General features: G+C 40.5%; 1 protein-coding gene across 1 annotated transcript in view; it reads right to left on the bottom strand.

Moving 5' to 3' along the window:
- The window catches only part of ATP13A4 (ATPase 13A4), a 127,624-nt gene extending 110,952 nt beyond the window's left edge, over nucleotides 1-16,672 (bottom strand). Inside the window, exon 1 of the mRNA XM_047099516.1 lies at nucleotides 16,130-16,672. Coding sequence (XP_046955472.1) covers nucleotides 16,130-16,192 — 63 coding nt within the window. The 5' untranslated portion in view covers nucleotides 16,193-16,672. The remainder of the gene's footprint in view (nucleotides 1-16,129) is intronic.
- Between the last annotated feature and the right edge of the window lie 11,004 nt (nucleotides 16,673-27,676).

Here is a 27,676-nt window from a genome sequence, read left to right on the forward strand (position 1 = left end):
ATACAAACCACATGATCATATCAATTGGCATGGAAAAAACTTTTGACAAAATTTTACAACCATTCATGATAAAATTCTCAGGGAATTAGAAATGAAAACTAACTTCCTCACCTTGATACAAAGCATCTTTAAAAACACGTAGGTAACTATATGTAATGATGAAACAGTGAATGTTCTCCCAGTGAGATTAGGAACATGATGAAAATGTCTCCTCTTACTGCTCATACTCAACATAAGAAGTTGTAGCTAGAGAAGAAAAAGAAACAAACAGCATACAGATTTAAAACAGTTTCCAAGGGCACCTGGGTGGCTCAGTTGGTTAAGTGGCTGACTTCGGCTCAGGTCTCACAGTTCCTGGGTTTGAGCCCCGCGTCGGGCTCTCTGCTGACAGCTGGGAGGCTGCAGCCTGGAGCCTGCTTCGGATTCTGTGTCTCCCTCTCTCTCTGCCCCGCCCCTGCTCAGGCTCTCCCTCCCTCTCTCTCTCTCTCTCTCTCTCTCTCAAAAAATAAAAAATAAAAAAATAATTAAGTAATTAAAAAAATAATAAAATAAAACTGTTTCTATCTGCATGTGATATATGTTTTTATATGAAAATCCCAAGGAATCTACAAAAAAAAAAAAACTCCTAGAAGGTTATAAGATACAAGATAAACTTATAAAAATCAATTAATTATATTTCTATAACCTAGTAATAAACATTGAATACTAAAATTTGAAATGCAAGACTATTTACAATCTCTCAAAAAAATGAAATACTTAGGTATAAATCTCATGAAACACATACAAGACTTGCATGTTGAAAACTACAAAATGCTGATAAGAGAAATCAAAGAAACTTCTAAATAAATGGACTGACTTATCATGTCCATGGTATGGGAAACTTAACATTGTAAAGATTTAATTATTTTTTGAAGTTTATTTATTTATTTTGAGAGAGAGAGGTGAGAGAGGGCCAGAGAGAGAGGGAAAGAAAGAATCACAGGGAGGCTCCACACTCAGCACAGAGCCCAACATGGGGCCCAATCCCATGACCATGAGATCATGACCTGAGCCACAATCAAGAGTTGGATGCTTAACCAACTGGATGACCCCAGTACCCCTATATAGTAGAGATTTTAATTCTCCTCAAACTAATATACAGATTTACACAATTCCTATCAAAATCTCAGTAAAATGTATGTTGATATGAACAAAGTTATTCTACAATTTATTTGTAAAGGCAAATGAACTATAATAGCTAAAACAATTTTGAAAAAATGAGAATTAAGTGGAAACAGGTCTACCTGATTTTAAAAATTATTTTAGGGGCGCCTGGGTGGCGCAGTCGGTTAAGCGTCCGACTTCAGCCAGGTCACGATCTCGCGGTCTGGGAGTTCGAGCCCCGCATCAGGCTCTGGGCTGATGGCTCAGAGCCTGGAGCCTGTTTCCGATTCTGTGTCTCCCTCTCTCTCTGCCCCTCCCCCGTTCATGCTCTGTCTCTCTCTGTCCCAAAAATAAATAAACGTTGAAAAAAAAAAATTTAAAAAAAAAAATAAAAATAAAAATTATTTTATACTTCCTTAATCAAGACTGTGTAGCACTGACACATTGATCAATGGAACAGAATAAAAACCAAGAAATAGACCTACATAACTCTGCCCAACTGATTTTTGATAAATGTGGAAAAGCAATTTAATGAAGAAAAAATAGACTTTTCAACAAATGGCACTGGAGTAATTGGATATCCACAGGCAAAACAATGAACCTCAATCTAAATTTTATACCTTATACAAAAACTAATTCACAGTGGATCACACACTTAAATATAAAACATAAAGTTTTAAGAAAAAGAAGTAGGAAACAACCTAGGTACATAGGGCTAGGCAAAGAGTTCTTAGACCTGACATCCAAAGCACTATCCACAAAAGAAAATATTTATAAATTAGATTTCATAAAAATTTTAAACTTTTGCTCTGCAAAAGATCCTGTTAAGAGGAGAAAAAGAAAAGCTATTGACTGGGAGAAAATATTTGCAAACTACATATTCGATAGAGGACTAGTATCTAGAATACATAAAGAACTCTCAAACTCAACAGTAAAATACCAAACAACTCAATTACATAATGGACAAAAAAACATGAAAATACACATGGCAAGTAAGCACACAAAAAGATGTTCAAAATCATTAGCTATTAAGAAAATTCAAATTGAAACCACAATGAGATATTACTATAGCTATATATAGAATGGTTAGAGATAAGCGGTCAAAATGATTAAAGATTTGAAGAACCAGGATGACTCATACATTGCTGGTGGGAATGTAAATAGTACAACCACACTGGAAAACAGTTTGGTAGTTTCTTTAAAAGCTAAACATATAAACACCTTGCAACCTAGCAGTTGCTCTCCTGAGAGTTTATCCCTGAACAATAAAAACTTATGTTCACATAAAAACCTATTCACAAATGTTTAGAGTAATTTTATTCATAATAGCCAAATATCGGAAATAGCTACGATGTCCTTCAATGGATGAATGGTTAAATAAACCAGGGCACCATGGAATATCATGGAAAACTACTGAGCAATAAAACAGAATAAACTATTGATACACACAACGATTTAGATCAATCTCCAGGGAATTATGCTGAGTAAAAAAGTCAATCCTAAAGTTCACATACTGTATGATTATATTATAGAACATTCTTGAAATTATAGAAACAGAAGCAGAATAGTGGTTGCCAGGACTAAAGGAGTCCGTGTGGATGGGGAAAAAAAATGGATGTGGTTATAAAAAGACAAAATGAAGGATGCTTGTGGTGATGGAAATGTTCTGTACCTTGCCCTATCAGCATGAATTCCTTGATTGTGACATTTTACTTTAGTTTTACAAGATATTACCTACCAATGGAGAAAAATGGGTAAAGTGTACACAGAATCTCTATGTAGTATTTCTTGCAAACGTATATATATGAATCTACAATTATTGTTACAAAATAATTTTTTTTAAATGAATGTGTTGGACTAGATTCTCTTTGAGTGATTTTCTATATCTGAAATTCCATGATTTGGGGGAACCTAAGGATCCACTGGCTCTTGGTTATAAATGACTGTACTATTTCCAACAGGTGATGCTTCTTATAGATCTGGACACCAATGTTCATGCTGGTAAGCAAGGGTCTGGGCAACCTCAAAATGAAGATATAGGTATGTAGCTACATTAGACAGATCCTACAGATCTAGATCTATTTAGAGATGGTGGGTGGGGGTGGGGAAGGAAGCCAGGCAAGGGGAACTCCTCACACAAAATGAATGGTTAATGGAAAAATCCATATCAGAAAGAACCCAGGCTTCCAAACAGAGTACTTTCCACCACAGCAGTTTGTAAATATCTATTGACCACACTGACAGCCAGTCCAGATCCTTAAATACCACCAGCCCAAAACTTTCCAGACCTTAACTAAACCATCACTGGTATATGAGAAAACTTGGACAACCCTAACAAGTAGCATTTTACCATGGCAATAAAGAAAGAGTTTTGTTTTGTTTTGTTTTTCTTTAATGACATCAGGAGCGCCTGGGTGGCTCAGCTGGTTAAGCCACCGACTCTTGATTCTGGCTCAGGTCATTATCTCACCGTCATGAGGTGGAGCCCTGCGTCAGCTTTGTGCTCTGCATGGAGCCTACGTAAGATTCTCTCTCTTCCCCTCTGCCTCTTCCCCACACGTGTGTGTTAAATAAATAAATAAATAAAAATAAGGTCAGAAAAAAATAAAAGCGATCAGAAGGACAAGAGTAGGGTCAGCAAAGTTCTTCTGTAAAGTAACACACGGGAAATATTTTCAGCCTTGTAAGCCTCGTGGTCTCTCTGACAAGCATTCAGTTCTGCCTTTGTGGTACAACAGCAATCAGAGACAATCTGCAAACAAATGCAGGCGGCTGTTTTCCAACAAAACTTTATTTTCAAATAAGTTAGTGGGCCTGATTTCACCCACAGTCAATAGTTTGTGGTCCCCTGCCATAGAGAAACAACGGAAACATTTGGTTTTTGCGCCTATCGTAATGGTATTTACCTAATGAGGTTACCGTGAATAAAGTATCACATCGAAGTGCGTAGCAATGGGCATAGGACTAGTAAATAGTCCACAAATGTTAGAAAAGTACATCGTCCCTGGGGTAATGAAATATTCCACTTTTATTTGCATATTCTCGCTATTTTTTAATTGGCCAATGAATTTACTCACAGGTACTCTGTATGTAATTATTTCAATAATGTTAAAACTCAAAAAAAAATTGTTTTCCTGTTCTGGGAGCTTATGCAAAAGTTCAGAAGGAAGATGATTAGATTTTTCTCCCCATAAGGTTGAAATCCCCCACAATCAGGCTTTTATTAAAGAACAGATACTATAACTGTGACGACAGGGGATACAGTTTGATACCAAAATAATAGAAATTCTAACTTTTACTTATTCCTCATATAGCAGAAACAGCGGGAGGAAGCTACATGGGAAATTTTCTGAAATGAAATATGAAGGCCCCCGAGTTTGTTTCTAGAGCCTCATCGTGCGCTGCGCTCAGAACTGACCCTTTATAGGCACTTGCTGTTTTTGCCTGAAAAGCCATTAAGTAGACACTTCAACTTCCTAGTACACACTCTCTCTTCCTAGTTCTCTGGGATGGACAATGGCAAACATGCACTTCTGAGCATCAAAACCAGATCCTATCCTGGCAATTCCTTATTAGCCTAGATCTCTACTCCTTAGAAGGATTTTGAAAGAATGTGCATGCCTCCACAGGGTATGATTTTAGGCCACTAAGAAAGACTCTCTGTTTAAAAAAAAAAAAAAATCCCAGGGCGCCTGGGTGGCTCAGTCAGTTAAGCATCGGACTCTTGGTTTCAGCTCAGGTCATGATCTCACAGTTCATGGGTTTGAGCCCCGTGTGGGACTCTGCTGACAGTGCAGAGCCTGCTTGGGATTCTTTCTCCCTTTCTCTCTGCCCCTCCCTACCTTGTGCTGTCTCTGTCTCTCTCAAAATAAATAAACTTAAAAAAAAAAAAAAGAAAGAAAGAAAGAAATCCCTCTAACTTACACAAAACACAGACAAGACTCATATGCAGAAATGTTCACTGCAATATTAGTAGTAGAAGTAAATAGAAAGCAATCTTCGAATATAAGAATAGAGTAATTATTAAGAAATATTATGTCATTAAAATAATGTTTATTATGTATTTTTAATAACATGAGGAAAAACATATGTAATAATATTAAGTGAAGAGAAACAACATAAAATTACACAGTGCAATTTCAAATTTAATTGAAAAAAGGTGAGGCACAGACAAAAAAGACTGGAAGATAAATAGATCAGATAAAATACTAATGACATATGCCTTGGGTGATGGAATCATTGTGATTCTTCTTTTACATCCGTGTTGCACACATTTTAATCTCTGAATATGTTTCACTTTTAAAATTAGAAAAATAAATATTTATTTCTTTTTAGAAAAATAAGCACATATATTTAAAAGCCCTTTTCTACTTTTTCACAGATAATCTAAAATACCAGCAAGAAAGCTCCAAATGTTATATTCCCTCTAGCAAAGAAAATTACATAGGGGAACTGCCTACTTTAAACAATGTCTTTTCATGGGGCACCTGGGTGGCTCAGTCAAACATCCAACTCTTGATTTCGACTCGGGTCGCGATCTCACAGTTCACGGTTTCGAGCCCTGCGTGGGTTCTGTCAGTGCAGCGCCTGCTTGGGATTCTCTCTCCCCCCATCCCCCGCCCCTCCCCTGCTCTCTCTTGCTCTCAAAAATAAATATACATTTAAAAAATAAACACTATTCAGTTCAGTTAAACTATTATTTATTGACTATCAGACTGGAAATTCTGGTTTCCATTTATATTTTTTGTTGAGACTACTCAGTCCCCATTTGTCTCACTTACTTTTTTCTGTCAAACCACCCACTTCACCACCCTCAGCTTTACTTCATGTAGAGCTGACTCTGACCCCAACTGCAGACATGGACATATGCCTCAGAGCTTGGTATTCTCCTGGCCGCACTAATAAGTTTGAAAAGGGGATGATCTAATCAGAGCCAGTGAGAAATCAAATGAGTATTTTGCTGCAACTATGGAAAGAAAGGCAATTTTTCCCCACTGGTGTAGTCTGAGGACACGTAATATCCTCAGTTACCAGAAGGCCCCCTGTATAAAGTCTGAGAATAAAACCGTTAGGACCAGATTAACAAAGGCCAGCTACTTCTAAGCAGGAAATTCTCTACCAGAACGAAAGCAAAAACCCACTAATGCTGGATGAAGGATAGAAGTAAATATCTTCTACAACTTGCCATCCTGAAACCAAGATTCTACAAAATCAAGCCCAAGCAACTGCAGGCGGAGGGGCAGAAAAGCCAACTGAAGCCAACTTCAGGTATAAGACGTAGCTGCCATGGAGAAGATAAACAGGAATATTAATAAAGCACCGCTCATCAAAGCCCAGACACAAAGGGACTGCTGAAGACAAAGTTGAATAAGGGTAACAGATAACCTTCTCTACCCCTTCTAGAAGCTTGGCACTCGGTGACAAGCCTAGGAGGTCACCGTTGGGGAAGGGACAAGAGCATGAGGAGACACCACTTGAGTAATGCAGGCACAGATGGCTGAAAACTGAAGAGGTATCCCTGTTTGCTTCTATGCCCAAAAGATCAGAGAACTAGTACTTTTGTAAAAAGAGACCTGGAGGTTTTGTCTCTCACAAGCTATTGGGGGAGAAGGATAAACACATGACTCTACTATAAAACCTTGTGAAAATTGCGCGAATAGGCAGTTAAATCTACTCCAGACAAGGAAGTGATCAAGTGTGACCCAGGGGTTACCATACAGCTTTAAGGCACGGAATCAGATTTGAGATGGGTTTCTGGTAAATCGGCAGGACCATGATGGTCAGGTCCCTGGCAGAGAAAGTCTATAATGTACTCTGGGAAGAGCAAGCAGACCACATTTGGGAGAGCAGAGAAAATGGCAAGTAAATAACTGTCTGCTGTAATTGGGCTAAAGGAAAAACCTCCACATGGTGGCTTGGTCTCCGACCTAAAGATCCATGCTTTGCTTGATGATTCCAAGTTGAAGGAGAGCAACATTGAAGGTAAATGTGTGCCATAAAAATCAACCTCATTTTTCCATTAAAAAAGCAAGTAAAAGTAATTATTTATCTACCCAATTCACTTCTTGGATTATTTTGTTTTTGAACTGGCCTCAAAACATTAATCTCACCATATCATCTCTACTGATTCTGAGACTTGAGTCACAGTTTCAAAATCTTCCATTCATGGCTGAGAGATACTAATAAATCCTGGAAATGCCAAAATAATTATAGTCCCAGCCAGAGCCCTCTGTGTATAACTAGTAAAATCAGAAAGTGTCCTAGCCTGGGGGACATATTTCTCTGGAAAGCACGCAGCACACTGGGGCCTCCCCTCTGCCCTGATACCTGAGGGGGCATCTAGGGCATAGCTGTGTTCGTTCTCCATAAGGGTAGCCTTAGGCTGGGGACAGAGTTGAGGAGGCAGTGTTTTGAGCTGCCTTCCGTCTCTACCCAGGCTGTGGTTTCAGACAACTCATCAAGGTTTACATGACAGGCATCCAGAAATGGGATTTAGGCCATGTAGGTAGGTGGTCCCACTCTGGCCAGTCTTCACAATGCTTTAAAATAGCGGCAAAGCCTTGAAACTGGCACCCAGGAATGAATCTCCTCTGGACACGTCACCAATGCACCAATGCTTCTGAAGGCCAAGTTCCTGTGCTCTATGTCTTCTGGAGACCTGAGGACCCTATAGGGTTCAGCACTGGTTAATCATTTATCAATGGGTTTACTCTTTATTCAGAAGTAATTCACATAACAACTGCCATAAATTTCAGTTCCCACTTGGCATAATGCCTCCAGATGGGTTGTCCTTTTCTTGACTAAAACACTCATAGTGCTTTGAAAAAAATCAAAAGTGTCACTTAAATTTCTTAAGATATTTCACAGTGATTTTATCCACCTGTTTTAGAACTTGTGAAATCATATCCTTTGTGTGTATTAGAGAAGGCCTCAAGAAGCCATTGGCCTTGGTCCCTGGTTCAAGCTAGTAAAGTTTTATTATCTCCACCCTGTAAATGAGATAAAGTCAAAGAGAGGTGACTGTGATTTGCTTTAAATGTGAAAGAATAAATAACAGCAGAGCCAACCCAACAATGCTAGTAGTCTCCTGTCTCCTAATGTTGTATTTCTTTCAGTTACGGTCCTGCTGTTTTTGCCACCATTAACAGCTAAAGTAATACATTCAGAATTCAGAAAAATTAAGAGGCAGTAAACAATTATGTTTAAACTGGGATCTTAAGCCATAGCCTTTCATTTACTTAGCCAAATGAATCTGGTCATGCTACTTAACCTCTCTACACCTCAGTTTCCTCATCTGCAGAAGAGACGTGATAATTCCTTAGAGGGTTTCTGAGAGAATTAAGTACATTACTGTGTGTAAAGTTCCTAGTCCACGTCGATCACCATATAGGTATTTGCTACTATTATTGTCATTTCAACTCCCGACCTGTTCCTACTTTTCCCTGTGGGATTCAGTGCTTGCATCAACTACCCCCCCCCCACCCAACTGTACAAACTAGGAACCTTAAAGACACCCTTAATCCTACTCATCCTGTTCACCTCTTCTCTCTTACCCCACAATCTATGGATCATGAAATCTTCTCAATTCTAAGTATCTTTCTTTTTTTTAAGTTTATTTATTTATTTTGAGAGAGAGAGAGAGAGAGAAAGAGAAAGAGAAAGAGAAAGAGAGCGAGGGGGGAGAGATTGAATCCCAGGCAGGCTCTGTGCTGTTGGTGCAGAGCCCGACTTGGGGCTCGAACTCATGAACCCTGAGATCATGACCTGAGCTGAAATCAAGAGTCAGACGCTTAACCGACTGGCCACCCAGGCTTCCCCAAGTCTAAGTAACTTTTCCAATCCATTCTCTACTCAGCATCCTCTGTGTCAAGGCGGCAGTTGCAACTGAATCTCTCACCTAAGATATTTCAAACACCTCCTGCCTGGTCTCTCCTCCTCCCACCAACCTTCCTCTCACCATGATACAACATTCTTTGGAAAGGTGAATCCTACCATATCATTTCTCATTTCCAGCAGCAGCATCATTGTGTCCACCAGGCTGGCAACACAATCATTCTAACCAATTCTAGCTCCACCACCAAAGATTCTAATTCAGGACATCTGGAGCAGGGTCTAGGAATCTATTCTTTACAGATTCTTCAACTTGATTCTGGCACAGTTTTTTCAGGGACCAGTGTTTGGGAATCAAAAGGGTAAAATGTGCACTCGTGAGGATGTCTTATAAAGCCTTTCATGATTTTGCCCTCACCCACCCCTCCAGGGGAAATAAATGCCACCTCTCCCTTTGAGGTTGTCTTTGACTGAGTTTCTCTTTCATCTGCACTCCCACAACTCCATGTACATAACTCTCCCAGTGGCACCTATTTTATCATACTCTCATTACGTTTGTGCCCCTGGCTCCCCCACTTGTAGGGCCAACTTCATGGCCACATGTCTGAGTAATTCCTCAGGGCCCTGCGCTCAAAAGGGCCCTGAACTTGGCTTAATGCTCAGCTAGAGCCACCCTGAAATTCTTAATAATTGTTGAACAAGGGGCACCTCATTTTCATTTTGCACTAGGCCCCACAAATTATGTACTCAGGCCTGCCTGCTCGACTGTGAACTCCTTAAAAACAAAAGCTTTTTGCTATTCACTCAAAATCCTCGTTGGTTAGCACAGAGAAGTCTTGGCACAGAGTAAGGGTTTGGTAAATATTTGTTGAGTTGATACATGAACGGATGAAAGGATAGCATAAAGGATCTCATAGAAAAATAGTGTCGTATGGCTAATTAACTCCAAAGAATAAGCTCTGTTTATGCTTGGAGGAAAGAGGAGTCGATTGATAAATTCATAAGATGATTGGCCACTCCAAACAAATAACATACAATTTCCTAAGTTTCTTTTTAGATTATTCAAACTGCTTCTCCCTTTAAGCCCTGCTGCCTCCCTATTCTCAGAATGCAAAATTACAGGTTAATGGAGCTTGCAATCATGCTATCAAAGATGCCCTGACTGTGTGTGCCAAGCACTATGCTAAATTCTGAGGCTAGGGAGAAAGGGAAGGGGGAGGCTAGAGAAAGGTGAAGCAAGCAGGGTCCCTGTCCTCAAGAAGCAATTAAATCTTACCCCTCAAGAGTTTATGTCCGAGATGAGTTGACTTCATGGGAGTTCTGCAGCAATGAATCAAGAATAAAGACACTAGACTTGGCCAGTGGCCCAGCTTCCTGAACACTTCAACTGACAAAATGTCTCAGTCTGAACACAATTCCCCCACTATGAGATCTGTGGGTTCACTAGTTAACATTGGCAACCGACTCGGAGGTGCTCATGGAGCATAATAAATAAATGGCTATTGAGGTGGGGGGGTGTGCTTTCGCTTCCTGGTGTTAGAGAAGAAAAGACGAACATCGGCTCTGAAAGTGGGCCAAATAATTGGTGAGGACAGATGTCCCTTGCTCATGCTGAAGGCACGACAGGGCTTTCAAAGTGGCAAAGACCACACACCACCCTGCTGCCTTATTATGCGCTCATCACAGCACTGACTTCTTGCTGTTCTCAGAAACGACATGGAAGTTCAGAAAGAGTTTCTCTTGCTTTTCCCCACTCACCAGGCTTTAGTTATGCAGTCTACTCGTTGCTATGACATACATGATAACGTTAAGAGATTGTGGTCAAAAAACTATAAATGCTGCTAAACATGTAGAGATGTACTCAATTTCAAGCCAAGGAAATGCAAAAGTAATACAATAATAAAGTATCATTTTCATATATCAGACGAGCCAGAGTTGAAAAGATGGATAATGCTCAACACTGGCAAGTGGGGTAGAGAAAGCAAATATTTTCCAAAACACAAAACAAAAAAAAAAAAATTGCGAGTCAGACTGTAAATTTAGTACATGCACAATCTTATGAGAGGCAATTTGGCATTATGCATCACTCAAAATTTAAACATACATCCCCTTTTGTGCATCAGTGCTATTTCTAGGACTTTATCCTATGGAAATAAACTGACAAATATATGAAAGTACATGTACAAAGTTGCCCATCGCAGTCAAAACATTTAGAACTAACACAAGTGTGCCACACAAGGTATTTGCTGAATATGGCATAGTTCATTTAAATACAATTTAAACATTAAAACAGTTATGTGGAAGCAATAATTATCAAAAGGAAAATATATCCATGATATGTTTTTAGCAGTGATGAAAAGGACAGCATAAAAAAGTATAGATGGAATGACTCCATTTTTTGTTTAAATAAAATATATCTGTGAATGTGTTTGCATGTTTAGAATAGAGTGTGATTGCTTTTATTGTGTTTTGGCATGAGGCATAGTGCAAATAAATGGGTGATCTCCAAATACAACATGCTTCCTGTATTTAGACATGTATCAGGGGGAAATGGAAGTCTTGAAGAAATAATATGTTCGGTGGTATGCTGGTAAATATTGAACAACTGGCCTTCAGGTGGGTCAGGATGTAAGTCCTGTGTTGCATTTACCGATTTCTATGGCATAAATATTCGCGACATTATTCATTTCAGGCTACTGAATGTGGAGTCGAAAGAGACATAAGTAGCACACCATTATGTAGTATTTCCATGATACAGATACACAGATGTAAATAAACGCAACAGTATAGATAATAGTAAAGTGTAGTAAAAAATTACTAAATTTTATATGTTAGATGAATTTTGTGTATGCACTTTTTATAAGTCTAGAAAGAGAGTCAACAATACTGATCATGGTCTGAGTGGAAGATTTATGAATCCTATCTACTTCATTTTTTAGACTTTTTTTGTCACTTCAATATTTTTATAGTAAACATGTTATGTTTATAATCAGAAAACAACTCAAGGGTTGATTTTATTTGTATTTTCTAGAACCTAGGAAAGAAAAAAAAATCGGGGAACATTACTTTCAGAAACAAGTCTCGCTAGAATAAAACACTTCCCCCAAAGGAGTATGGTTTCATTAGGGTGTAACTAAGGATAATGGTAAGCAATATTCTAATCAATTAAAGCAGGATATCTTTGTTAAGTCATTTGTAAGGAAATGAGCACTCAGTATTTCGAAGATGTTTCAAAGCATAAATATGTAACAATAGAATTCAAAGGAATTCGAGCTGAATTCAAAGGAATTCGAGCTCCCCGGTGGTCGGATACTCTCCCTCTACAATGGAGGAAACATAGTCCCAAGACAGGGAGAGGTTTTCTCAAAGTAAGCACTACAAGGTCTAAGGGAACTCAGTTCTCTCTTTATAAATGGTCTCTGTAGCTTGTGAATAGAAGTGTACATTCCTTCCTTGTCATTATTTAGTGAGAAGAGATGACCTCATTTTGGGGGGTAGTAGTCATTCAATTGGTTAATTGTTGAAGCCCTGACTCTTCCTTTGTTTAGATAACAGGAGCTTACACTTACCTCGAATTTTATACTCCTCAAAACCCTTCCCTATAGCTTGTTTCAGCGGATCCTCATATGAGCCCTGTGAGACAGATAGGGCAAGAAGGACCACTCCTATTCGACAAATACGGAAACAGGCTAGAGCAGCAAGTGGCTAGCCCAAGGCAAGTGAGAGCTGGGCCTCTGGTCCACTCGAGGAGGCACTGCCTAGGAGTCAGTCATCTGGAGGAACCTGTTCTGAAGGTTACTTCCCCCCCCCCCTTTCTTCCTCGTCCTTCTAACAAATTCTTTCTTCTCTTGTCTCCTGTCTCATTTTGCACTTAAGAAATATTACTTTCATAACACCTAGAGTTGCTCTTTAGTTCCTATTACTTTTATTCTGGAATGGAAGACAGTCCCAGGCATCTTTAGGCCTGGAAATATTCTGGTTATTCATTTGACATGAGGGCTAAACCCCTGAATGTTGTTTTTTCTTGAAATTTGAAGTCATTTCTGTCATTGAAGGAATAACTTCTGCAAAGGTCCAAATAATGTATATCATAAAGCAAGAAACTGTAAACAGTTTGGGGTGACATATTTGTAGATAATTTTTTGGCTTTCTAAAAGGGATTAAAATTGAAGTCAGAAAAGATGGACTTATTCAGGAATTACAAATCTACAAATCATATATAACAAAACAGATCCTAGAGAATCGAAGATCAGACGTTCTCCCAAGCTTTGTTATATCAAGGGAGGAAGTGTGATCTGTTAAGAGTACAATGTCCTCAGGAAGGATTGAAAAAGGTATCACCAGGCTATGTTTAGGTCCAGAGGCAAAAAGAGGTACCAACTTAATTCATATGGTATCTCAGCTCCTGGACTTAGTGGCTGATGCAACCTTAGGTAAATTCTCAGTGCATCAATTTCTTCATCTTTAAGGTGTGATTCATAGTATGTACCTTACAAAGTATAGTAAAAACCAAATTAGCTAGTGGCCAAGAAAATACTGGGTAAACTCAATCTCACTATAAAAATATGTGGACTACCTTTTAGATATCTTAATAATTTTGGGGGCACCTAGGTGGCTCAGTTGGTTAAGCATCTGATCTCCACTCAGGTCATGATCTCATGGTTCATGAGTTCAAGCTCTGTGTCAGGCTCTGTGCTGACAGCTCGGAGTCTGGCACATGCTTCAGATTATGTGTCTCCCTCTCTCTCTGCCCCTCCCCTGGTAGTGCTCTCTCTCTCTCTTTCTCAAAAATAAATAAACATTAAACAATTTTAAGGCATCTTAATAATTTTTGTGAGATCTTGCCATTCACAACACCATGGATGGACCTAGAAGCTATAGTGCTAAGTGAAATAAGTCAGAGAAAGACAAATACCACATGATTTCACTCACATGTGAAATCTAAAAAACCAAACAAACAAACAGAAAACAGGCTCATAAACAAAGAACAAACTGGTGGTTGCCAGAGGGGAAGGGGTTGGGAGAATGGGCAAAATAGGTGAAGGGGACTAAGAGGTACAAACTTGCAGTTATAAAATAAAGAAGTCATGGGGTAGGAAAGTACCCCATATATAGTCAATAATATTGGGATAAAATTGTATGGTGACATACGGTAACCTCACTTATTGTGGTGAGCATTTTGTAGTGTATAGAATTGTCAGATCACTGACAATGGAATGTCCACCTGAAAATAATATAGCATTGTGTGTCAGTTATCCTCTGTCATAAATAAGTAAATAAAGAAGTAAATAAAAAATAAGTAAATACATAAATAAATAAGAGATCTTGATAATTTTGGAAGTTTACAGCTCTGGGCACGGGGAATGGAGCAGTGAGTTACAAGGGACAGAATCAGACACAGCAACAGGCAGGTGGCCAGGTCTCTCCAGGCGGAACAAGATGGAGAGCCCAAGACTGCATACTAATGGCCGCATCTCCCCATTAGGGAGACTGCTGGCCAAATGACCACTCTCCGGGAAACACAGAGTGCCTCTCCATACCAAAGGCTGCCTCCTAACTGGACTTTCAGAGGCACACAACATGAAGTTGACACCCTGCTGCACCAGGCGGTGCCATTATGAGGATGAACTGTGAACAAAATTGCCACGCCGCAATGTGTAGGCTAGAGTAGCAGGACGGTGGTTTCCCTAGCACTAGGAATGTCTACAAGCCAGTGGGTGACTCTGAATGACTACTGAATGACAAATCGTCAAAGAGCAGAAATGAGAGTATGAGAAAAGAGTGGGTGTGTTTCCATCTGAGGATTTGAGGGAGGAGCCCCTGCCTTCTGGCGAAGGGATTCCAAGATGAGGGTCAAATTTTCAACTCAATATGGGGAATAATAGAAGATTCACTCCTCAACATAGGGTCAGAGGTCATCTCTAGTGACATTTGCTTAGGGCCTAAAGACACTTGTCATTCGGCAGAGTCAAATCCAAAAGAAGTAAGGAGATGGTTAAGAAGCCCATGTAGATTTGGGTGCCTTTTATTCCCTTATAATTTTTTCAGCTTTGATAGCAAAAGGGATCTACTCTTGAAGGTCCAAAAAATGTTGTTGCTATAGGAACAGGTAAGCAGATTAGACTTGAAAGACCAGTTTAGGAACAAAGAATTTAATAGTCCGAGCTAAAGCAATTAACCAAGAAAAATTTTAAATAAACATCTTTTGGGTTTCTTATTTATATATTAATTCCAAGAAGATAAAATGCTATTATAGAATGGGAGTACCACATTTTAACATTTTAATTACACCATGACTGGTATAGACTATACTTACACAATCAGCAGAAAGGCATTATTAATCAGAAGTACACATTTCTAACTCTCTCTTGATTGCATTGTAATTGACAAATACAGCTTTAAATTCAGCAAGAACATGAGAATCATCTTTGATTTTCCTATAGTTCCTCAGAGGAGAACACATCTAAAATAAAAGAGACAGTGAACTGCAGAAAGTTTTTTGTAATCAATCTCTATACCTAGAGACATACAAGCAAAATTGTAGAAGTAAACAGCGAAGTGTGTAGGCTGATAATTGTTAATATTTTATGTTTTCCCAGTCCAACATTCTTTGTGAACACAGATATGTGAGAAGAGAGTCAAAGACTCAGCAGCACTCCTACCTCACTGTGGATGTTCTGTTTCTTCCTATCAAGGAATACACTGCATCCCAACATTAGGGATTTGCTGAAATCATTAAAGTTCTGAACAGAACTTGCTAGACTCGTGAGGCTCAAAAATGCTTCATAAAGTGGCATTGTGCTTCTCTCCCTTTCTGTTTCATTTAAAAAGAGAACATTCTTGATAAAATGAATACAGTGTTTTCATTCTAGCAAATTTCTGCTGTCAGAGATTACATTTATGGGACAGAGAGACTTTTTGGACACTACCTTTTCTCACATAATACCAGAGTCAAATTGCAAAGAAGCATGTGAATGTCTGAGAGAGAGTGTGTGTGTGTGCATACGCATGCGCATGTGTGTGCATGTGTGCATGCATGTGTGTGTGTGTGTATGTGTGTGTGTGTGTGTGTGTGTGTGTGTGTGTGTGTGGCAGGGGACAGTATCGGAGGCTGGGGAATGGGAATAGGAAGAGGGGAGTGTGGCTAGAATCTTACCATTTCATTCTCTTCTCCTTCATTGAGCAGAGCGTGCTGGCCCTTCTCAAAGTGGTCCCCCATGAAAAAGTGATTCCACTCCTCCCTGGCCTTCCTGAGCAGGAGCCTCCGAGACCAACCTGCCGAGCCACCGCAGCTAGCCAGCTGACTGAAAGAGTTAATGATTCTCCAGGTTAAGACTCCTTCTTGTGCACACACCTACTCTCGGCAAATGACAATACTTAGCAAACTGAACTCCTCCCACCAGTCGCCCTCTGCTCGGAGGAATTTCTGCCTTGCTTACAGCATTGTCTCAGAGCAGCTGTCCCCAAAGAGGCTGCTCCCATGCCGGTCTTTTTGTGCCCAATTTACAGGGAAAGAACTCATTGCCTGCCCAGTGCCTGCCAGCATAAGACATCTGACTGCAAATCCAACAGGACAATGCCGAGTTGGCAAGACCTTTCCGAGGAGTGGGGGAGCGGGCTCAAGAACTCCCAGGTCACTGCTTTATTCACAGAGGCTAAGGAATTGGGGTGGGGGGGTGGGGAGGGGTGGCTGACAGAGCTGCAGATTTTATTTGATTACTGAAAGCCCCAATCCACCAGCTTTTAATAGTATCCTCATTCATTTTGCTTACAAAAGGTACAAATTACGACTAATCCTCTTCCAAAGTTATTTGTAATCACATTTCTTTGTGCATGCAAAAATGTTCTACTCAATGTGTATGTGGAATTGAGTTTACTTTTGGGAAAACCATAGAGAAAGAACAAAGGTATAAGCAAACTATTGTATGTGGTCTCTCACGAAGATATTGGTGGTTAAACTCTTGAGGAAGTCTAGAAATAAAATATTCACATGACTATGTGGCAAGACTAATTTTTTAATTTATCCACACCTTCATTCAATATACATAATCTGAGCACGGGGACTGCCCATATAAATCAAGTGATATCTGCTACCCTCAGACTGACGTCAGGATTCAAACGTACAAATAAATATGATAGAAGGCGGTTTGTTACTATGAAAGCTGGACCAGAAGTCTGAGAGAGCTGTCAGAAGGCTCAGCATGGTGTAGGGGAACGAACACACAGCCACTGTGGCTCTGGAGAGAAACCTGGATCCCAGCTGCTGGTCCATGCTCTGTGAGCCGTGTGATTATATAACCTACAGGAGCTGCCTCTTCTCATCCAGTAATTTGAGGCATTGAATGAGGACTTGGGAGAGCATATTGTACAGCTCTAATCAAGTGCTGTTGGTGTCATTAAACTAAAGGTCCAATATAACAGCAGGTAGTAGTACATAGTGGTTAAAGGTGTGTGCCCTGAACTTGAAGAGCCTGGGTTTCAATTTGGGCTGTGAACCAAGATGGCCTAGTTCTGCCATTTTAGGATAATACATGTCATAGCTTTAGAAAACCTTTATTTCCTCACATAAAGGTGATGATAATAGAACTTACCTGAACTAGAACTTCCTAAAACTGTTGTGTGAAGAACAGTACAAGGGAAGAAGTATGTGTTCAATAAAGTAGAGTTATTTTTACCTTCACCGTGTCCACTCACTCCTTCAAGCTACAACTCTTGGCACTAATATCCCCAACTTGACCCTAGTAGCCCTAACAAGACCACGACTAGGGGTGCCTGGGTGGCTCAATCGCCTAAGAGTCAGACTCTTGACTTCGGCTCAGGTCATATCTTATGGTTCATGAGATTGAGCCTCACATCAGGCTCTGCATGTTGTCAGCTGTGGATCCTGCTTGAGATTCTCTCTCTTCCTCTCTCTCCGCCTCTCTCTCTGTCAAAATAAATAAACAAACTTAAAAAAAAGATCAAGACTAAAGTGTGTGTGTGTGTGTGTGTGTGTGTGTGTGTGCATGCATGCACATAAAACCTTGATCAAATGATAAAGTATCAGCAAGATAAACATAAAAAATACTAAGCTATTGTAATATGAATTACAAAACATATGCATACTGTTTTGAGTTTCCAAATATCATTAGCACACATTTCATCAAATAAATAGAAGGGAATTAGCATTTCACCACAAGATCAAAATACAAGGAGTATGGGATTTTTGGGGGGGGGGGGATGAAAATGTTCCAGAATTAGACAGTGATTTTTGGCTGCACAACTTTGTGAATATACTAAAGTTCACTAAATTGCACACCTTTAAAGAGCGAATTTTGTGAGTGAGAGTTTTCTCAATAAAAAACTTACCTCACAGAAAGGTAAGTGAATCCGTTAGAGCTCCAGCAGGCAGTCGTTCAAATATGTAGGAGAGAGATGATTACAGTGAGATTTCAAAGTTTGCACCAACTGATGGGGGTTGAGTGTTAGTATGTAAAGTGGTGATAAGCATACTGATGCCAGAGTGCAGGTAAGAGAAGAGGGTTTCATTCTCTTGTCCATAATTGGTAATCCTTGCACTGGTGCCCCTGGCTGGGATCCTCAATACACTTGGCAACTCGGGCACCACCGTGGGTGAGGATGAGTGTGCAAATGATTAAGAGTTCAAGGAAAGCCTTCGCCCAGACTTATGTCACTCAACAAATCTACTCATGCAATAACAATATTGAAGCCAAACTTGAATAGCAAAAGAAGTCCCTAAGAACACGAAACATTTTTGTGAAACCCAGGGAAATCTGTAGGAAATCATCTCCAACGACATGGCCCAGTAGAACCGACGACTGTGAAATAGTGACAGTTTCCTCACGTTCCTCCAGGAGTTCTAATAGTAAAACATCCCAGTGCCCCAATGGCAGCGTGACTTATGAGCAGTGATCTTCCAGTATATATACAGGTTCATGTGCTATATACAAAGTGTTCTGCAAGGAATGTTGCCTTTATTTGGCTAGGAAAGCCTCTGTGTGGAGGAAGCATTTGAGAAGGGCCTTGAAAACAGACAGGGAAGGAAGGTCTTAGCAGGTGGAGATGCTGAAGCCTGGCCTGGGAGTGGGGCCACTCCCAGAACAAGAATTTGAAGCAGGGGAGCCATCAGAAGGAGAGGCACACAGCTTTGTCCAGGGTGCATTCATCACCTTTCCTGTAGCCAGGCTGTGTGACAGAAGAAGAGGAGAGCGAGATGTGGCAGAAAATACAGATCAAGGACATTCCAGGGAGGTCTTCAATTTGAGGCCTGGGTCTGGACTTAATGCAATGGGTAATGACACAAGTGAAGGCAAACGGATTTCATAAATACACACATTTTTTTGTGATCAGCTCCTGTGTAAATATTATAGGAATCATTGCATCAGCAGGTTCTAAAGTGATATTAAACGCCTTTGGAGAGTTCCCTTGAACCCTCTAAGTGACACCTCAATTTCCCTGTTGGAAAGTTTAATTTTTTTGTTAAAAAATAATTTAATAGACTTTATTATTTAGACTAGTTTTAGGTTCACACCAAAACTGAGCAGAAGGTACAGAGATTCCCATATACTTTCTGTGTATACACATCCTTCCCCCCTATTGTCAACACCCAGAATGATGCATTTGTTACAGTCGATGAACCAACCTCAACACATCATTTTCACCCCAAATCCAAAATTTACATTAGTGTCATACATCCTATGAGTTTTGACAGATGTATAATGGCATATATATCCACCATCACAGTATCATACAGACTAGTTCCACTGCCCTAAAAATTCTCTCTGCTCCTTATATTCATCCCTATGTCTCTCCCAACCCCTAGCAACTACCGATTCTTTTACTATCTCAATCATTTTGCTTTCTCCAGAATGTTATACTATTGGAATCATACAGCATGTTGCCTTATTAAAGGGACTTCTTTCCTTTAGTAATATACATGTAAGTTACCTCCACGTCTTTTTGCGCCTCAATAGCTCATTCCCTTTTAGAGCTGAATAACACTTCACTGCCTGGATATACCATGGTTTATTTATCCATTCACCTCCCAAGGACATCTCGGTTGTTTCCAAGTTTTGGCAATTATGGATAAAGCTGCATACATTCATGGGAGGACTTTTGTGTAGACACATGTTTTCAACACGTTTGATAATGTTGTCAGGGAAGTGCATATTAAAACAACAATGAAATATCACTACAAATCTATTAAAATGGCCAAAATTGATAGCACCGACAACACCAAGTGCTGACAAGTATGTGGAGCAAAAGGAATTCCCATTCATTGCTGGTGGGAATGCAAAATGGTGCAAACACTTTGGGAGACAGTTTGGGGGTTTCTTTTTGTTTGTTTGTTTGGGGGTTTCTTACAAAATTAAGCATCTTACCATATGTGTTTCTTGGTATATACCCAAAGGGGTTGAAAGTTTAGATCAGTCTTTCTCTTCCCAGTTTGCCTGTTCAATATTTCTATTCTGCACTGCAGGTGGCTCACACATGGTGAGAGGAGCAGATATGGATTTGGTGTGGTCTGAATTCAAATCATGACATTTTGCTGACAGTTTCCATTTATTCATTTAATACTTATTTGATTGACTTCAGTATATCAAGACCTGTACTAGATGAAGAACAGAGATTACTAGAATACACCTTTGAAGAGTGAAGTCTGCTGGAAAGCAAGACCAACACTAAAATATAAATTACAAAACATGTGCTAAATACAAAGGAGTGGCAGAGGGAGTCCAGGTAGAGAATGAAGCCGGGAAGGCTCTCTGGAGGTAGGGAGCTCTATGCTGGCCTAGATCAATGGAGATGGCTAGGGAAAACATTACTGGAAAAGGAGACAGAAAGCAAAGGCACAGAGGAGTTCTTGCACAAGAGCTCCTTCAGAGACTACGAATCACACACATATGCTGATGACCTAGAATTGAGAGGAATGTCTGAAGAAAAGTTGCTTCAGCCATTCTCTGATTCTCCCTCTGCACTCATTTCCTCTTAAAACATTTCATATCAAAATAAGAATGAAAAAGGAAAAAAAAGAAAAGGAAAGAAAAGAAAAGAAAAGAAAAGGAAAGAAAAGGAAAGAAAAGGAAAGAAAAGGAAAGAAAAGAAAAGAAAAGAAAAGAAAAGAAAAGAAAAGAAAAGAAAAGAAATAATTAGCTACCTCTTTGTTGATCTGGTATCTCAGCTTGCTCTCATTTATCCCACGAGCATACCCACTGCTCTGAGCAATTCTCAACCTCTTTGGGTGTATATAACAGATGTTAAATGGAAATAATGGCAGGACTAGTTTCTGCCAGCGCTGTGGGGATGCTGATACTTCTCTAGCCTAACCCATTTAGACGGTGTGAAGATAAGTGGTAATAATGTTTCATCATATATTAATTTCCACCTTTCATCTGAGAACTCCATAGCATATTACAAACATTATTCCTTGCAACATCTCTGTGAAGTACAGAGGTGAGTAATATTATTGCCCCCGCTTGAGAGCTGTAGGAACTGAGTCACAAAGGGGTCAAAGAACTGTTCAAGGTCATGTGTCCTCAGCATGGAGTAGAACCTCAATCATGTGCAGCCTTTCTGCCTTGTCATCGTTGGCAACGAGCTGCCTCAAGCTTCCTCTTTAGTCCTCATTACCCAAATCTGATATTTGTAGAATACTTGAGACTGTTGGCTATAGAACTTTATCTAAACTCAAAGTTTTACTGTTATTATTAACTAACTTAATCTGCACTAATGCATAATGTGGAAAACTGAAGATGTGATGTCCCAAAGAGGAATTACCTGCCTCAAGGTGCTGATGTGAAGCTCAATTGAATTAATTAATGTTTGTAAAACATTTAGCAACCCTTAGATTAAAGGGTCTAATACAAAGATACAAGGCTTTGCCTTTAATTACAGAAGAAAAGAGCTCGCTAATGGCTATCTCTACTTCTCAGAGGCGTTGTCTCTGATTCTCCCTGCTCAGCACTGGGGTCTGACCTGCTTTAAGGTGGTTCGGGGTGGCTCATATATCCACATTCAGAAAAGCCCCATTCCCGTGCATTCTGTGATTTCCAAAACTAAACTAAAAGATTCCTCTCTAAAGGTAAGGCGGCTTCCCCTCTGTGAAGCTTACCTTGGTTGGCAACTAAGATGACAATTTTAGGTCACGAAAGACAGTCTATTTAGAAAAAAAAAAAAAAGTCAAAAGAGTAAATCCCCAGGCAGAAACTTCATGCCAGTGTACTTAATTCTAAGAACTTTTAAGCTAGAAATTTGAATATAGAAAATAATACATTTTAGAGTGTAACTGTTAAGAATTATAGACTGTTACAATTCAGCCTTAGACATTACTAAATGACCCTCATTGTTTCTTGGGTGAAGAAAAAGTTCCAGGAAGACTGTATAATGACATGTCCAAGGTTACAACAGGAAAGATGGGATTCAACTCGGGGACTGAAGTTTTGTATAATGTACGTCACATAGCACCATACTGCTGTCCACCTTCCGTAAAAGAATCAGAGTCAGATATTTGAAACATTCTCTCTAGAATATTTAAAAGAGAATTTCATTTGAAAACCTTGATTTAAATAGAAAATTCCAAGGACCCACCAGTTGTATAAGGCTATGGCCATATCACAGAAATGTAGGGTGTTTCCCATCACTTGGGCAGGATAGAGAGGGATTGGGACATGACATTGGATATACCTACTGGGTTAAAAAAAAAAAAAAGCTACACTTGGGAAACTGATGAAATTGCAGGAGCTAACAAAGGAAGTTTAATCTAGCCAGCAACTGAAACTTATGTCAATCTTTGCTTACAGCTCAAGAGAGCAGTTGGCCAAGGAAGTGGGGGGAGGGACATAAAACAGAAGTGGAACGTTTCCAACAAGCTGTTGGAGTCCAGCTATGAGGAACATGGGGCAGGTGATACCTGGAAATCCAGACAGCAGGAAGCTGGCTCCTGGAGTCCATCCTCTAGTGGCCAATCCCAATCAGAGACTTTGGGTCTGAGGCCAGGTTCCAATACCAAGTCAGAGCCTGGCAAGAGAAAGACTAGTCCTTACTTTTAGGAAGGATCTGGGCTAAATATGGGTGGCCAGACAGGGACTTGGAACCTAGACTTAGGAATGAAGTAGGAGCCCAATTAGAAGTATCAGGGCACCATCTCTAGTCAGACTGGTAGGGAGTGTGATATTGCTGAGCACTGACGAGCCAGCCTGAGCAGGGTTCAGGACCTCCACCCTGGCCCCAGAATGACCCAGACACAGGGCTGGCCGCCTGGTGGGAATCAAGAACGGATCCCGGCTGGAGATGGAAAGAGAGAGACAAAGCTGGGACTGGCTATCGGGCCTCTCTGTTTCCCTCCTCCCTGATGTCCATTTTATGCTTAGTTATTGCTCTCATCAACAAGTAAGAAGCCGCACAGAACATAGGAGACCCTCAAGTAGATCAACCCATGACATTTTGGGAGAAGACTAATGAAGTTCAGAGCTTTGATTTGTCCATATTACACATGTCTTTCAAGGCCCTAAGCAAATGGGTAATGGGAAATATTATTTCCTGGTGAAAAAAGAGAATGGAAAGCAGAAATAAGGCACCCCTAGTACTCAGACACCCCCACCCCCATTAGTGTGGCATCTGAGGGGGCTCAGGTTTTTGAGCTCTCCCTCAAGCCGCCATTAACTCTGCCAAAGACCTCAAATTAACAACCCAGTAAACACTGCGTTTGCCATGCAAATGCAACTTTGAGCTAAATCCTCCAGCCTCCAGCCTAATCTCCGTTCCCTCAGAGGGGGATGGGAGCTGTCCCTGTCTTGGCACTTCCTTCCTTTGCAAGTCCCTGTGAAACCCTCTTTTCTGCGTTGGCCACAGGAGTCTTACTACACTTCTCTCTGCACTGGGACTTGAGCCCGGTCGTCTCCCCCTTCCTCTCTGTCTCTCTTTGGCCCCAGGGCCCTTGTATCTGGCTGGTTGTGTGTCTTGTTGCTCTGTTTATTTCTCATCCACTCTTCAGGAGGCGGCTTAGAACAGCAGAAGTTTTTTAAAACAGTGGTGGCTGTCAGTCACTCCACAAACCTTGGTCCAAACCCAGACCTACCATACCAGAGTCCCTGGGAGAAGAAACACAAGGTTTGACAACTATAGGTTATATTATACTTGCATTACTTTAAAAAAAAAAAAAAGGAGAATAAAAGAATAAGCTAGGTCTATAATCATGGCAAGCTGTCTATGATACATACCTGCAAAGTTAAGTTACAGAATGCTGTGTAGAACATTATCCCATTTCTATAACAGCAGAAAACATATGTATGTGGGGGTGATGGGGTATATTTAAGGGTATTAAATCAAAGGAGTCCTTGGACTTGGGATTTAAGTCACTGATCCCCATTTCCCTCTGCCACCCCCTGCCCCAAACCCTTGATGCACTGAAACCAGATCTAGCCTTAGATCACACACTGTATATTATGGCTCTACCATTTAATAGCAGTAGAAAAGTTGCCAGCTTACTTACCTACCCTATGCTTCAGTTTTTCACCTGTGAAATGGAATATTACTACTCTATTCTACGGGATGTAGTAAGGATATGTAAGATAACGTGTACATGCCCAGCCTAGTGTCAGAAAACTTAGAAAAATATTTTTAAAGAAAAGATACTAAAAATTTGAAAGTACTCAGTCAGTTAAGCGTCCAACTTCAGCTCAGATCATAATCTCACAGTTTGTAGGTTGTAGCCCTGCGATGGGCTTTGTGCTGACAGCTTGGAGCCTGGAACCTGCTTCTGATTCTGTGTTTCCCTTGCTCTCTGCTCCTCCCCTGCTCGTGCTTGGTCTCTCTCTCTCTCTCTCTCTCTCTCCAAAAAATAAAATAAAAACATTAAAAAATATATAGGTAAATACATACACACACACACACACACACATATATATTTTAGGGGTGCCTGAATATATATTCAGGGGAGCCTGGAGCCTTCTTCGGATTCTGTGTCTCCCTCTCTCCCTGCTCCTCCCCCACTCGTGCTCCATGTGTGTATCTCTCTCTCTCAAAAATAAATAAGCAATAAATAAGTAAATATATACATATATATATTTAGTAGAAGTTGAACATGAAGCTGTACTTGTGAATTTTGTCTTCCCTATATATGTGAAAATGGAGGAAAAAGACAATTCAAATGTTTTTATTTGTCTTTCTAAAATAAACACATCTACAGATTGATCGCTTACTTGTAGGGTGTGAGCCCACCAGCACGAGAGCATTCAGAGCAGCATCTGCTAACCTGGAGACCTCCCAACCCTGGCCCATCTGCCTACCCAGAGCTTGCATTGGGCACCACTGGCTGCCCCCTGCAGGCCTAGTCCCAGCCTATGGGCTTCAGGACAAAAGCTTTTGACTTTTGACAGACTGGAGAATCATCCAAGTATCCAATTACCTAGGCAAAATCCCTATGGGAGGGTTAACAAGCTGATAAAAGAAACTCCCCTGGGTACTATGAAATGCATTTGCGGAAACTTAGGATAGTGCTTACCTTAAAGAACAGGACATTTCAAAAGCATAAGTGGGTCTCCTCAAATATCTGACTGCTCTTCCAGTAGAAGGATGGGCTTGATACTACAAGTCGAAGCTGGTTGAGAGCAAGGGCTTCAGTCCTCTTGATTGTGGCGATGTCTTCACGGGTGTGTCCCTGACATATTTTGCACATTACATATGTTCAGTTGATTGTAATTCAACTATAAGTCAATAAACTAAAAGAGTATTAGCCTTGATGTCACATAGCTTGGGCTCCGATTATTGCCTTGCCACTTCTGGTCAGTGTGATTGACAACAGATTCCTTGACCTCTTATCTTGGGAGTTGACAAGAAGCTAGGAGAGAGAAGAGTCAGTATGAGGTAAATACTGCTGTTGCTATTGGGTGCTCTGACTTCTGCAAAGTTCTTAATGTTGGAAGGGGTAGTTTAACATAAGGGAGGGCAGTTTTGCAGTCCTGGGTTTCCCAGGGTCTTTGAAAGGCCATCAGAGATCACGGAAAACAGGAAGATCGTAGCCGACCTCTGCAAGTGTCACTGTCTAACAAGGGCAACCCCAGGCTTTTGTTTTTTTTATTTTTTATTCATTTCATTCATTTAAGTTTATTCATTTATTTTGAGGGGGGAGGGGCAGAGGGAGAGAGGGAGAAAGAATCCCAAGCAGGTTCCTTCCTTTAGCATGAAGCCCTAGGCAGGGCTCTATCCCACAAATCTTGGGATCATGACCTAAGCTGAAACCAAGAGTTGGATGCTCAACCGACTGAGCCACCCAGGTGTCCCACCCAGCCTTTTAAATAAGAGAAATTCAGAGCCAGATTATCTTGGCATGGGAAGGACTCAGAAGCTCCAGTCTGTCACAAGGTGCCCCAGCCTTCTTCTTCTCTCCCTCCTGTGCTACCTCCCTCCCAGCACAGGTCACCTTCCCCAGCTGGCACTCTGCTGGCATCTGGCGGCTGGGAGCTTGCACATCAAAGGCTATGAAACAGTCAATTATTTTGGAAGAGGAGGTGGGAACCACATCCACTTCCTGTCTCTTTTTCTTTCATCATGTGCCCTTGACAAGGGTCTCTTCTCTGCCTTGAGGCTCAGTTTCCTCATCTGTACAATAGAACTGATATTATTTGCCCCATCTTTGTACACTGTAAAGCACTTAATACTGCCCAGCACAGAGAGTTAAGGCAGGTCATGAGGCCGTCATGATTGAACATATGTGAGGTAATGAGGTGAGGGTAGTCTAGGAGGGAATGTTTGAGTTTTCAGACCACAAGCCCTTGCAGGTGAGGATGGGAACAAGTCAAAGTGCTTCCTTCCCCTCCTGGTAACATAGATGTGTTTTAGACCGTGGTTCTTTGGAAACAATCACTTGCCTTTTTTTCTTAACCTACTCTTTTTTGCTACTGCCTTAAATTCCAGTTTCATTTATTAGAATTTACTACTTTAGTGATTATCTTTAATTTTGAATCTCCAGGTTCTTCTTTGCTTTGTCCTTTACAACCGTTGTGATAGAACAGATGGTCTCCAGCTTATACATTCTCTACAACTAAACATTCCATGTTCTGGACAGCAGCTGGCCTGCCTCCCTCCTCAAAGCACTGGTGACCCCATTTAGCTTATATTATGTCCTCAATAATCTGTGACTGCTCCTGGGTATGCAGCCCAAAACCGATGTCACAATGTCACACACACACACACACACACACACACACACACACACACACACATGCACACACCTACATGTGCACACCCAGCATCCCAGCATGAGCCCTGGTCTCACTCCCATTAGATCCACTGGTGGTATTTGTCTCACCACTCCTTTCCAAGATCTTTCTCACCCCTCCAACCGTCTCTTTGGGAGATCTACTGCTAATTTCTTCAACCCCTTTGGCCAAGACCCCATCTCTTATCCCAGATGTCATTCACAAAGCCTAATGTTATGGTTTACAATAATTTCAATTACTATTAAAGTATTTGATAACATGCTCATGTTAAGAATGAAAAGTTTTCTGGAAGACTATTTGCTAGTATTTACCAAGAAGAATATATTTATAATGGCAACGCCAACATTCATTGAATGCTTGCCTATACCAAACTCTGGTGTAAGGTAACTCACCTCCCCTCATATTCCTGTCATCAACTCTATGAGGTAGACACTTTTCATTCTCACCACTTCTAGAAATCTATTCCACTTCTAGAAATTGTTCCA

The sequence above is a fragment of the Lynx rufus genome, unplaced genomic scaffold (assembly GCF_022079265.1).
Source record: "Lynx rufus isolate CCGP_SWC_20201006 ecotype Redwood Valley unplaced genomic scaffold, mLynRuf1.p SCAF_5, whole genome shotgun sequence".
Classification (NCBI taxonomy): domain Eukaryota; kingdom Metazoa; phylum Chordata; class Mammalia; order Carnivora; family Felidae; genus Lynx; species Lynx rufus.